This window comes from Vulpes lagopus, chromosome 7 (assembly GCF_018345385.1).
Source record: "Vulpes lagopus strain Blue_001 chromosome 7, ASM1834538v1, whole genome shotgun sequence".
In the NCBI taxonomy this organism is placed as follows: Eukaryota; Metazoa; Chordata; class Mammalia; order Carnivora; family Canidae; genus Vulpes; species Vulpes lagopus.
The window spans coordinates 58,632,128-58,645,618 of NC_054830.1; the positions used below are offsets into that span (position 1 = coordinate 58,632,128).

The following is a 13,491-nucleotide window of genomic DNA, read 5'->3' on the forward strand; positions in this document are numbered from 1 at the left end:
TAAATACTGATTTACCTTAAATTATACCTAAATTCTCACCTTCAGTAAGCTGTTCTTCAAGGTCCTTAATCTCTTCAGTTTCTTTGGCAATTCTAGAAAGTATCTCATCCAAACGGCTTTCAAGCTGTTTGTACTGCTTGTTCATAATGTCAAGTTGTTGTTCTTTACCTCTTTTCTGAGCCTTCATATGGCACTGAATTAAAAAAAAAAAATACAAAAAAAAAATCAACAAAATCCTGAGCCCCTGAAACTTTTTTTTAAAAGAAAATAATAATGCTTAACATTTCTAAAGGAATAATGGAAAATAAAATGTAACAATTTAGGTCTATCTGTGTCGGGCCCTGTGTTGTTTTCACACAAGTAGTTTTCATTTAAACCTCATGGTAACTTGATCTGGAAATCCTCTCCATTTCACAGATACGCAAACAGAAAATCAAGGAGATTAAATGACTTTTCCAAGGGCATGCCTACTAGGTAAAGTAGCCAACTTCAGTGTTCTTTGCACTGAGTTAAAATGTGTCTTTTAGGGGCTCCCGGGTAGCTTGGTGGCTCAGCAGTTGAGGCATTGCCTTTGGCTCAGGGCGAGACCCTGAGGTCCTGGGATCCAGTCCCACATTGGTCTCCCCGCAGGGAGCCTGCTTCTCCCTCTGCCTGTGTCCCTGCCTCTCTCTCTGTATCTCATTTATAAAGAAATAAAATATTTTTTTAAAAAGTATCTTTTAACAAGCTTTCAAAAAAGTTAATTTTATATATATGCATACACACACACACACACACATATCCATAAAAAATGACTACATTCCAAAATGCTAACATGAATTATATCTGGGTTGAAGGATTATAAGAGATTTTTCATAAGTATTTTTAATATTAAAAATATTTACAAGAGTTCTACCTTTTTAATCAAAAAAGCACATTAAATGTACTTTAAAAAACAGGTTTTTTTTTTTTTAATAAGGTTTCTTAGGGAAAAATAGTGATGTCAAAAAAATACTTGGAATCGAGGTTTATTTTCAATTCCTTATACAAAGAAGCATTTTACTTTTTGGTTTGATAAACTGGGGCTGAGAAGACCTCCAAGGCTGCTCAGCGCAGCGATTCTCAAGGCGCAGGCCCGGGGCGGCACTGGAGCTTCCCGCACTCACACACCCCCACTCACACCGTGACGGCCCCGCACTCCAGAGCTACTGTAAACTGAAAAGATCAGATTGTATTTTCAAGGGTGCTCAGGGGGAAACACCCTCCCTTTCACACGAGAAAACGGCATCTCAGACCCACCAATGACCTGCCCAGGCGTCCCCCCCCCCCCCCCCCCGCGCAGGATCAGCGGACCCAACAGCAGCAGGAAGCCGTCAGGAGAGACCGCTCTATCAGGGTCAGGACCCGCTCCAGGCTCTCAAGTCTAATACCTGTTTGGTTAAAAAAGAACATTCGGGATGCTCCTCTGCCTTCAAAGACAATAAAGAAAAGTCCCTTCATTTTGAAGGAACAAGTGACTGGCAGCCGGCTCGGGACATTCTTGTTTGACTACCGTAAGCCTCGATGGGATTTTCAAGACTCTTCCCTCCCTGCCGTCCGCAGACACCCGACTGAAACCTTTCCGTGACGGCAGCTGCAGAGAACAGCTTAAATTCTACGTAAGTTTAGGAGTCTTATGGCTCGCAAAGGAATAAAAAAAAAAAAAAAATCCTGCATTGATGTCTCTACCCACAAGCCTTTAAGATCACGGCCAGAAAGTCCACCGAGACCCCTCCACACGCAGGGCGCCGGAGCCAAGGCGCCCCGTGCGGTTTTCACGAGCCTCGAGCAGGAACGCCCATCGCGGCTCCTCCTCCTCTCGCCCATCTTGCGCGAGAAAAGCGTCCTACCTGAACTCACGACGCGTCCCGTTAAAGCCAGCCCGGGCCGGGGCACCGGGAGGCCGAGGGCGGAGCGCCGCAGGTCGCCCTCAAGCCCACGTGCGCTTCCCTCCAGGCCGCGGGGCCCCCGGGGCCCCCACCCTGCCCCCGGCGCCCGCCCCCCGCGCAGCGAGCCCCGCGCCCAATCACCGCAGCCTCCGGCCCAGGCCCCGCCCCCAGCTTTAAATCACAACAGGGCGGCCCCAGGGCCAATCACGCCGCACCTTCGCCGCGGAGGCCACCGGCGATCCCCCGGGAACCGCACCCCGCTACCCCTGCGGGCGCGGGCGCGGGCACGGCCGGTGGGGAGGGGCCCCACACATCTTCCCTTACTAAGGGCGCTGCTGTGGTGTCTGTGCCTCTAGCTAGGTACAGTTTTTACAGCTAAAATGGGATTTGATTTTTAAATGGTACTTTTTCCTTTTGAAACCTAGTTAAATGCTTCTGTTTGCTGAAACCTTGACTAGGTTTATTTAGCTCTAAGCTAATTTTAAAAATAATTAGTCTCTATAGACCTTTAGCTCCCTTGGGGGGGAAAGGTCATTGCAGTAGCACAGCAAGGGCTCAGCCTCTTCCTAAAAGGGTGAATTTAGGAAATCACTTAAGCCTTTAAAATCACATTTTCATCTTCTGCAAATTAGAAAAAAAAGTCACCAATCATATGAACGCTGTGATGAAGTTCCTCACCAGTATACACAAAAACCCCAGCATCACGCAAGAAGACCTCCTTGTCGCACAGTGTGTTTGCTCTCTATCCTATCTCAGAGGCACATACTGTTTCCTAATCTCTCAAGCTTTTCTTTTAAATTCTATTTGCTATTCAGAAAGGTATTTTATCTGATTACATAATAAAAGTTAACTGAATAAAAGTCTGTCTCCATCTATAGAAAAAATAGGCAGGGACTCCACTCTTCTTTCCCTTTTGCTAAAATATTCACATTTTCAGAACGTGGTACCAAACAGGAGCCTAACACCAGTCAAGAAGGTGACTTTGTGCAAGCTAGAAAAAGATGCTCCCTCTGGGGGAACAAATTAAAGAGACACCCTCTAGTACTCTGACTAGAGCTATAACCTTAAAAACTAACCATTAGTCATTTTAACAATACCAAAAAGGAATCTTAAACCAGGTTTGTATATCTCATCCCCACTAAGAGAGATTGATTTTGACTACCTTCAAAATGTGTATGTCAAAAAAAAAAATGTGTATGCCATTTCTGCTTCTCATTTAACTCCTTTCTATATGTACTTTTTTACAGAAATTCAGTAAGGATTGGACTCCCCGTCTCCCAAGAAAAAAAAAGTCATTTGTAAAAGCAAACATACAATCTAGGTTCTAATTAGATCACAGAACTGAAGAGAGCAGCAGAGGAGCCAAGGGTAGTGCCCGTCATCTGGTTCCTGCCTACCTGCCTGGATGCAAACACTCACAAACATAGGGTTGGGCCCTGGGAATACAGGTGACAGTAGGATACAGTTCCTGTCCTTAGGAGCCTTACGTGGGGTGGCAGACTTCTAACAATTTAATGCAATAAGGCAAGATATTATTGGCCACAGTACACATTACTTAAAATCTAATTTCTTATGTAATGAAAATGCTTTAAAATAATCAAGTCCTCTCTTAATTTCAATTTTAATACTCAGCCTTAAGCTTTTGTTAGAGAAGACTTTACTTCTATGAATGATAAGATTACCTTTTGTAAAAATTAGCTGGCTTGCAAAAAAAATCTACCTGGTATTTTATTGAAGTGTTTAAAGGGATAATCAAATAACTTGACAAGTATTTAAAGTAATTATAGTGCACTGTCCTTACCATGTTAAATTCTATGACTTCTCTTAGATCAGAGGTTTTAAAGTTCTATTAAAAAATAACATTTTTCAAAGTATAGCAGTGAAATATGCAGAAAATACTTTTACTTCTATATTTACAAATATTGGGCAAAACGTAAGCCATTAGTAAGACTTCTCAGAGAAGACAAGAACCTAACTCCATCATATAGCCACCTGACCACCTCTGGCCACATTTTAGGAAGACACAGTCCAGAGAAATGTTTCCTTTTTAAGGACAAAACAAAACAAAAAATAGCTTTAGTGTAATGTTTGCAATAAAGGATTTAAAAAGAGGTGGAAAAAGGACTCTGAACCCCTCTCAGCTCTCCCATCTCACCGCCTTGCTCTTAAAAAAAAAAAAAACAAAGCAAGAAAAGGGAAAGGGTAAGAGATTTGGACAGCACCTTGGGACAAGTTTCTTTTGCTTTGAAATATGATAGTCACTTAAAAAAATACATGTACCATGCATCTATCATTCTACCGAAAGTTATCTCCTTCAAGCCTTAGGTTTTGTTTTCAACACAGCGATATGTATACTTCTATATATAAGTATATATGAACATATGTTATGCACACAGACATATGGATATATAATACGCACAGATATATATTGACACACACACACATACATAAACATATGTATCATTCAAATTTGTGCATCAAACTAAAAGACTTTCAGAAAGAACTCTGTGGCTAAAAATGAGGAGACATAATTTCTAGATGGAATGATATTCTAGTCCCTATAGAACAAGTCAAAGTCTCTTCATTTACTTACATGTTTTGGGTCTCTGGAATCCAGGCTATCTGTGACTATTTCCAGGTCCTTGATCTCATTCTGCTTTTCACCAATTTCTTGCCTTTGCTTTTCCATCTGTGTTTCTAGATCCACAGCTTCTTGGCGTAATTTATTGAGAAGCTGTATCCTACCACTCAACTGCTTGAAAAGAAGGTCTTTCTCCGCTTCTGAAATCTAATCCCCCCACACACACCCCAACACACAATTAACAGAGGATAGCAACAGTAATTTACAAATTTAAAGAAAACTTCTAAAATTTAAAAAGATATTCTGTGCTCTACCAGTTTTTTAAAATAAAAGTAAAATGTAAAAATCATTAGGCATTCCATTCATAACTTATACTTTTATGCTTATTACTTGTAGAAAAATCTTACTTTGATTTTCTGATAATAACATCAGGTAAAAATGAAGTTGCCATTCTAGTATAAGCAACTTAGACATTATTAATAATAACCATAATATTAATGGTAGTTGACTTTATATAGCACTTACCCTTGTGATGAGCATATCAAGCAAATTAATAGTGTAATAAAAAATTTAGCTTAAATGTACTCATTTTAAATAATTATTTTTTGAAAAATTTAGCTTAAATGTACTCATTTTAAATAATTATTTTTCAAGCACATTTTTGTAAGCATTCATTTATTTAAAAATTATGTATATTATTTACATCTATCGATCTATGTAAGGACAAAGCTGTCCAACATTATTATAAAATATTCTTTTTTTAATGATTAAAATCATTTTTGATGACTCCCTCTGCCTCGTCCCACTTTCAATCCGTTTTTTAAAAGTTTTTGTTTATTTAAGTAACCTCTACACCCCATGGGGGGCTCGAACTCACGACCCCAAGATCAAGATTCAAATGTTCTTCTCTGACTGAACCAGCCAGGCGCCCCTCAATCCATTTTTAAGTCTGATAAGTTCACCTGCCAAATTTTGCTGACAAGAAGTTTGCTTCCCTCCATATCCACCACCGCCCCCCTAGTCCAGGCCATTACCATCTCCTGTCTCTACTGGTAACAGTACCCTAGGAGATGTACCCATCTCCATTCTTTCCATCTCTCTCACCCCATTTCACTCTCAGGCAGTAGCCAGAGTGACCTTATAAAAATACAAAGAGGATCAGACATTCGACTACTAGTGTCCTTCAAAAGCTTCCCATTACCTTCAGACTAAAATTCAAACGCCTTATGAGAGCCTATGAATCCTGGCACAATCTTGGACTTCATCTTCCACCACATTCTCCCTCGCTCTGCAGAGGAACACTTAGCGTGAAGGTCTCTGCACCCACTGTCACCTCTGCCTGGAATACAGGATCCCCTATGGCTGTCTTGCTGGCTCCTTCACATCCTTTGGGTTTCAGCCCAAATATCACCTCCTCAGAGAGGCCTTTGTGGCCCCACAATCTAAATGATATCCTTTTCATTGGCTCTCCTATTTTTTTCCTACAACATACATGTTGTGTAACCGTATTTCATTTTTATTTTTTATTTTTTTTTAAACTTGTTCATTGCCTCTTTCCTGTCCATGTGGGAGGGAAACACACCTGTTTTATTCATTACTCAGGGCCCAAGCCCAGTCAGGGACTAGCATATAGTAAGCTTCCAATAAACGTGAATCAATCAATTTCTAGTTACTGTTTAATTTTAAAATCACCGTATAGTGTATCTTTTGAAAGAATCTACAATCTAGACTTCACATTCTTGTTTTATCTACTATAGTATGAATACATTCACCAATATAATTTTGAAATACTGATTTTTAAAAGTTGCAAATAATTAAAAACTTTTACAGACTTAACTGTCAAGATATTTCCATTTTTAAATTCTCCCATTGCAATTATGTCATGGGTTTGAGCTGCTCACTGCTCCATGACATACTCTGGTAATTTCTGAGAGGGAAACACTTCCATCTTTTTGTTCATCATAGTTTTTATCATTTACATTTTTGCTGCTTGTGTTTGATAATGTTCATGTACAGTAAAGATGTCTTCTGACTCTTAATCTAGGTCCCAGGATCTTAAAGGTGGGTGGTGCTTAATTAAATTAGAACAGGAAGCATCAACCTCCCTGGGTAGACACTTTCAAAATAGAGTACACTGAACATCTCTTTTTACATAAATGATAAGTAATTTATTTCTCTATGCTTTATAAAATGTTAATAGGATGTCATCATGAATGGCAGGGAATTGTAATTGGAAAATGCTAGAACCACAGCTGATGCTGAAAACTGCTACTCCATAATTAATTAGGCAGCACAGATTAAAATTTGTTTAACATGGTTATGAAGGGAGAAAACACGTTTCTTATCTTGCATTTCCTCCTGCATTGCTACTTTGCTTTTACATACTTTTTTAAGTTGTATAGCTTCTTCCAGTTGTTTAAATTCTTCAGTAGCTCTTAAAATTTGTTGTTCTGCCTTTTCTATTTCATCATGTAGTTCTGATAGTCGAGTTTGTGCTGCAAATTTAAAAACCATGAACAAAGACATACACAAATTCTCAAATTTCTTTTTTTTTAAATTCTCAAATTTCTATCAGATTTTTTTCTTTACAAGAACCCTCCTCCCATTAAATTCTGTCATTATAGATCCTGAAATAGAAAGTAATTTACGAAAGTTTTCCTGTCAGTTAATCTCTAGAATAGTTTTACCATATGCTATAGAACTATAATTGATCATTTTATTTGTAAAATTCTTAAAAGGGGCTTTACTCATTATGTCTAACACTAAAGAACTCTTCTGAGAGAATAAGGATTTTACTGGTAAATATGCATTTACATGTCACTAGGTTGTAATTAGGTTCAAGCTATTAGAAAACGCTGTGTTAGTGGTAATTACTTTATGACAGGACTTGGTATCAAGAAATTCACCAATGAACAGTATCTTCCAGCTGGGGGTGATCTCAAATCAATTACTTTATACCTCAAATTTCCAATTTCTCTCCCTCCTCCCTCCCTGCCTCCACATACTTCTGGATTTACTTCTGCTTTCCTATTGCAGAGTAAAGTGTGTAGGATGATTATCTCAGTCTCTTTTGTTCCCTCTCCAAGTCAACCTCTCTACGGCCTTCCATGTTTTCCACTTAGCTACCAACTAAGAGAAGATGAGCTGCTTCACTGGATTAGGGAGAGCCCCACAATGGGCCACAATAGATCTGCTTTCTCCTTCCATATCCATGCAGCTCACTGGGTAAGTGGATTCAGAGTATGCCATTGACAGGGTCTCTAAGTACCCTAGTACCCTCTTGGATTGACTTCTTCCTCCTTATGACTTGCCAGGAAGTGGTCAGATCCTCTCAATTAGATGTTTTGGTGCAGGCTGGGATAAGGTGGGTACACTGATCCAGCTTATCCAAAGCACTGCTTTAGATTTTGCATACTAATCAGTAAAGTGGTCCTTGCCACAATTATGACCAATTATGTCTTTGAATGTGCAACTTCAAAAGTGAGAAGGACCTGCTGGGGACTGAAGACTTAGGCATTCCTGGGCCCCCTGGACATGCTGCCACCATTATTACTGTCAAGAACCCCATTCTCGGGCAGCCCGGGTAGCTCAATGAATGGGTCTCTCATGAATAAATTAATAAAATCTTAAAAAAAAAAAGAAAGAAAGAAAACCCATTCTAAACTCTAACAGGAATCATTAAAAAATGATTTGCTCAAAGTATCACTACTCTTGTTTTAGGCTTTTCGTGTAAACAATAATATAAGTACCTTCAACATGTTTAGTTAAAAGAATTATAAAACAAAGTTTGCCTATATATTTAATCTTTTTGTTTTCAAAAGAACTTATTTTTTTAAAGATTTTATTTATTTATTCATGAGAGAGAGAGAGAGAGAGAGAGAGAGAGAGAGGCAGAGACACAAGGCAGAGGGAGAAGCAGGCTCCATGCCGGGAGCCCGACGCAGGACTCAATCCCGGGACTCCAGGATCGCGCCCTGGGCCAAAGGCAGGTGCTAAACCGCTGAGCCACCCAGGGATACCCTCAAAAAAATTTAAAATAATTTTTGTTAACCTGCACTTATTTTTTTTTCTTTGTCTTCCAGTTGTATGTCTGGTGGCGATGCTCCCATGTTCACGTGCTCATTTCTGAGTTGTTCCCCTTCATCTAGCTCCATCTTCTTGATCTTTACTGTCTGGGCATTTGCAATAATATAACTCTCTGTAGTGAACATATTTCTCTTGTATCTGGATTTGCCAATGTAAGGGCTTTCATCTGGGGTTTTATCAATTTCGACATACTAAAAGCAAAATAAGTAAATATTTATGGTTTAGTAAGTAACTTCTAAGCAGCTAAGTGACATCATTCATTTTATTAGTGAAGAACATATCACAGAATTGCCTAACATCAATCCTACATACCTAGAAGTTGAAAAATATATGCCACTTTAAATCTCACTCTTAATATACCAAAAAAGAACTAAAACAAAACAAAACAAAAAAAAAACGGTCTCTCAGAATCCCTCAAGGGATTCTATCCCCAAAAGGTGTTTAAATTGGCTGATTAAAGAACTGCCTACAGTTATGTGATTATTAGCCATGCTTAATCTCTCAAATCACAATTTAGGTGTTTTATTTTGGTTTCTTGGTTGATATGTAAGTAAAATCTCAGTCCAATAAATTTTAGTATGAAATAATATGGTATCAGAATCACACAGATTCTCTTGGGCCTTTTTACCTCTTTTGGATCCTGCTTTAACTTACTGAACCAAAAAAATTAACTGATTCAGCCAAAATATGTTTACTCTGCTGATGCCCTCATAACAAGAAAGTAGAATGATTATTGATAAAGTCCCTTGAACATTTTCACCATCCGCCTTCCCCCACTCCACTCAATGCTGGCTTTAATTTGGATTACTAAAACATTAAGCTTTAAATAAATAAATAAAAGTTAAACTCACCTCTGATGGGTAATAATTTAGTGGCTCAAATTTGGCATCAATTTTATAAAAGGCCAACTCCTGTTCCATCTCATACTGTTTCTGACATGCTCGCATTAGTTCCATGGTCTTCTGTTTTAGCTATTGGCCCAATTTGATATGAAACAAGTAGTATAAGTTAGTATTAAAGGTACAATGGCATGGCAAGTTCTAATCATAACTAATAATTAAAGTGTTTTAAAACTCACAGCAAATAGCAGGGCATTCACAGTATTTTATCCTTATTCTAAAGTATTATGAAATATGCAATATAAAATTATCACTTCATAAGAGATCACATAAAAGACCTTTGAAGTTTATATGCAATTTCAATTTCATACAATAAAGATTTTAAAAATAATTTCAATTTGCTTTATCCAAACATGGAAATAATTGTGTCAATTATTTTTAAATACTCTATTAAGTACTTGCTTCCTGATTTTCCAATAATTAGCATGAATTTATTTGACTTACTCTGCAATGTTACTGATAGTTATAGATGGAAATGATATTTGGGAGTAATTACAAAGGAATCACAAGGAGCAGTGAGAAGGATGAAAATAAGAGATTGGTTTTAATTGTACTGTTGTTGCTATAGTAGAGCTCAGTGTTCTGAACATTCTTCTTTGTAATTGAGGATAAAGGATGTGAATGAGGTCAATCAGATCCCAATATATAATATTAAATTTTTAATAAAGTAATTCTACTATAATTATAACTTTTTACTTATTCTTAGAAATTTCTAGAGCTAGAAGAAAAGAGATCATCCAATTTAATTATCTGAATTAAAAATAAAGAAATGAGTCCTAGATTGTTGAATTGACTTGTCAAAAGTTACATATTAGATTAGTGGCATAAGCTAAATATTTTATTAACATCACTATCAGCCCCCTTCCTACTAAGCCAATCCTGTGAATTCGTTTCAAAGGTCCACTAAGTGATTTTTGCCTTTTTTTTTTTTTTTTTTACAGCATCGGAGAGTAGATACCAGACAAAAAACATGCAGAAAAATTTTATTAATATGAAAATGCAAGCTGAGAATAAAACATAAACAAACGTGAACATTTTACAAGGCCTAGGAACTCAAAGTCGTGCATGATTTAGCTTACAGTCATCTCCTGATTATCTGTCCAAATGGAAGTAATGCTAACCTGGATGACAGGTAATATTGATCGAGTACTCACTGTATGCCAGGAGTGTGCTAAGCCTTTCACACATGTGCTATCTCACTGGATCTTTACCATCTTTACCCTATGAGATGACAAAAGCTGCAGCAGGAGGTTAAATACCTTGCCCAATTGCACAGCTTACAGTAAAGAGACAGAGTTCAGTTACAAGTCTCCTGGTTTCAAATCGAACACTCCATCTATTATGTGATGCTGCCTTGATGTCCTGCTGCAGGGTGTCCAGCACAGCTCCCCACACTGATGCCTTCGCCAAATCTCAAGAAAGCAACTCACAACTAACAGCATCAACTAATCTCAGGTTTCCCTTCCCAGAGATTATTAGTAGTAAGGCCAAAAAAAGGGCAAATGTGACTGGAACCATGAACAATATATGGACTGGTCTCTGCAGGCAAATAATATATATTCTGTGCAATTCAAAATTACCTTTGTGTCTTTTATAGTGCTAGGCTTAGCATTCAGTAAGCATTCAATAAATGTCTGTGGCATAAATGCATAAACGAGAGCACATTAGGAGTCAAAGGGCCTGGAAAGTAGGCTAGTTACAGTATTAGCTGTGGATAATCAAGAGTTGACTGCAGTTGGCATATTTACCAGTAAGAAAAATGATACAAATTCTTTCCCTCACATTTGAATTTACTGCCTTATGTACACATCCATTAAAAAAATTACACATACACACACAAGCACATTTCTTGAGAAGGCAAGCCAGTTTCAAAACTTACGATGTACAAAAGCATAGTAACACAAGTTATCATGCAAACCATGAAAAACATAGTGTGCAATTCAGCCCTGAAGGAACTACCTTTAAGGAAGAATAAAGAATCGGCAGAAAATGCTCTGCAAGAAACCAAGACAAGGGCTAAAAGAAGAAAAAAAGCAAACAGAGTCCATCACCTGGAGAACTTTAGAGAGTTAAGCTGTAGTAATAGATAGAAGCTGCTCTTTACTGACAACTTACCTGAGGAAGACAATGTTGTTATTATTATTAGCACCTGCACCATTCTCTCATATGGACACACATTTTATCATCATTGACTATATCACAGGTCTACCACCTTCCATCACTTAGCTTAATTCAATTCAAATTATTTTCACATTCATTACCTTACTTAGTCCTCACAACTCTATGAGGCTGGCAGGACAGGTAAGTGATCCTCATATTAAAAATGAGGAAACTGAAGAACAGGAGTTAAATAACTTGTGAAAACACAAAGAGCAATATTAACATTAAAGTTCATTAAATTAGTATCTGTTGGTGGCAGGAGAGAGGGGACTATTATAGTTTAAATGGCACCAGAAGTTTTATAGAAAATGCAGTTTACCCCATTTCTTTTACAGGTTAATTGACCTCCTATGTGAAGAATTACTTGACAAAACTGGAAAGCATCATATAACTGTAGATGATATTATCACCAGATATATTCTGGAGAAGATAATGGAAAATGTTTTTCAAATGTAGGCTTTTAGAATAAGATCCAGAATTCTTTTTGAGACGTAGGATACTCTTTTGGAATAATGAAAGAACAGGCAAAACAACATGAGGGCTGATGGAGGGGTGGGGGATGGGGGAATGGGGTAACTGGGGGAGGGACATTAAGGAGGGCACAGGATAGAATGAGCACTGGGTGTTACATAAGCCTGATGAATCAATGACCTCTACCTCTAAACCAATAATATACCATATGTTAATTAACTGAATTGAAATTTAAAAATAGCCTGATTAAAAAATTATTTTAAAAAATTTAAAGAATATAAAATATCTAACAAATACATATGCAACAATCAGCTGTCCAACTAAAAAAAAAGTAAAATTAAAGCAATGAGATTTCACTTTTTTCCTAACTTATTTACAAGTTCAAAATAATTTCAAGTGGGAAATTGGGCTCTTTCACTCACTGCTATAGAAGTATAAAGGAGCTATATGCTTAATGTTTACCAAAATTAAAAATGCAAGTATCATAGTAATTCCATTTGTAGTGATTTTCTTTAAAATTATTTTTTTTTTGGTAACCTCTACCAACGTGGGGCTTGAACTCACAACCCTGAGACTGAGAGTCACATGCCCTACTGACTGAGCCAGCCAGGTGCCCCAACTTGTAGTGATTTATACCAAGGAATTACTACTATGAATGCAGAAATACATATTTACAAAAATTTTTTCTGTAGTATCATTTCTAATAAAGTGGAAGCAACCTAATATTCATCAATAAGAGTAGGTTAAATAAATGGAACACAATATAGACAGAAAAAATTTAAAAAGATTTATAAGTACGTATAATGTGTGCATGCATGCATATGTGGGTATTTTTTTTTACTTAGAGAGCCATGATACATATGCCATTTTGTAAAAAATAAGATGCAGAATTCATATGTCAATATGCTTTTAAATGGTTAATGATAAAAGTAACAGTGACATAAAGAGCAATGTCTTCCAACCAAAAATAGTTACCGAAAATAAACCCAGCAAAAACTGTTGACAATTTACAAAACATTTATTCCCAGCACAAATATATCAACATTATAAGTAGAAAAAAGAGAAAATTAGCAACTATAATAATCCATAATTTGGGGATAGCACAAAGTCAAAAGATGTAACATTTTGTCCAGGTTTTCAATGAATTAACTAACATGTACCAGGGAGGCTGCATATAGAAATTACAATGTTCTCTTATCTTCACAATAAAAGATGGATTTTATTTTTTTTTTTATTTTTTTTTAATTTTTTAATTTATTTATGATAGTCACACGCAGAGAGAGAGAGAGGCAGAGACACAGGCAGAGGGAGAAGCAGGCTCCATGCACCGGGAGCCCGATGTGGGATTCGATCCCGGGTCTCCAGGATCGCGCCCTGGGCCAAAGGC

At 37.4% G+C, this 13,491-nt stretch overlaps 1 protein-coding gene across 5 annotated transcripts in view; it reads right to left on the reverse strand.

The window, feature by feature from the left end:
- Nucleotides 1-13,491, reverse strand: part of CNTRL (centriolin) — a 79,954-nt gene that overhangs the window by 42,276 nt on the left and 24,187 nt on the right. For 2 of the 5 annotated variants that reach the window (XM_041762525.1, XM_041762522.1), the window contains exons 8-13: nt 11,433-11,489; nt 9,426-9,545; nt 8,540-8,765; nt 6,874-6,983; nt 4,501-4,695; nt 40-193 (exon numbers count right to left, since the gene is read on the reverse strand). In XM_041762525.1, the coding sequence (XP_041618459.1) occupies nt 40-193; nt 4,501-4,695; nt 6,874-6,983; nt 8,540-8,765; nt 9,426-9,545; nt 11,433-11,489 (862 nt within the window). Of the gene's footprint in view, nt 1-39; nt 194-1,868; nt 1,989-4,500; nt 4,696-6,873; nt 6,984-8,539; nt 8,766-9,425; nt 9,546-11,432; nt 11,490-13,491 lie in introns of those variants that run through there. The other 3 variants (XM_041762524.1, XM_041762526.1, XM_041762527.1) reach the window with 3 other exon arrangements.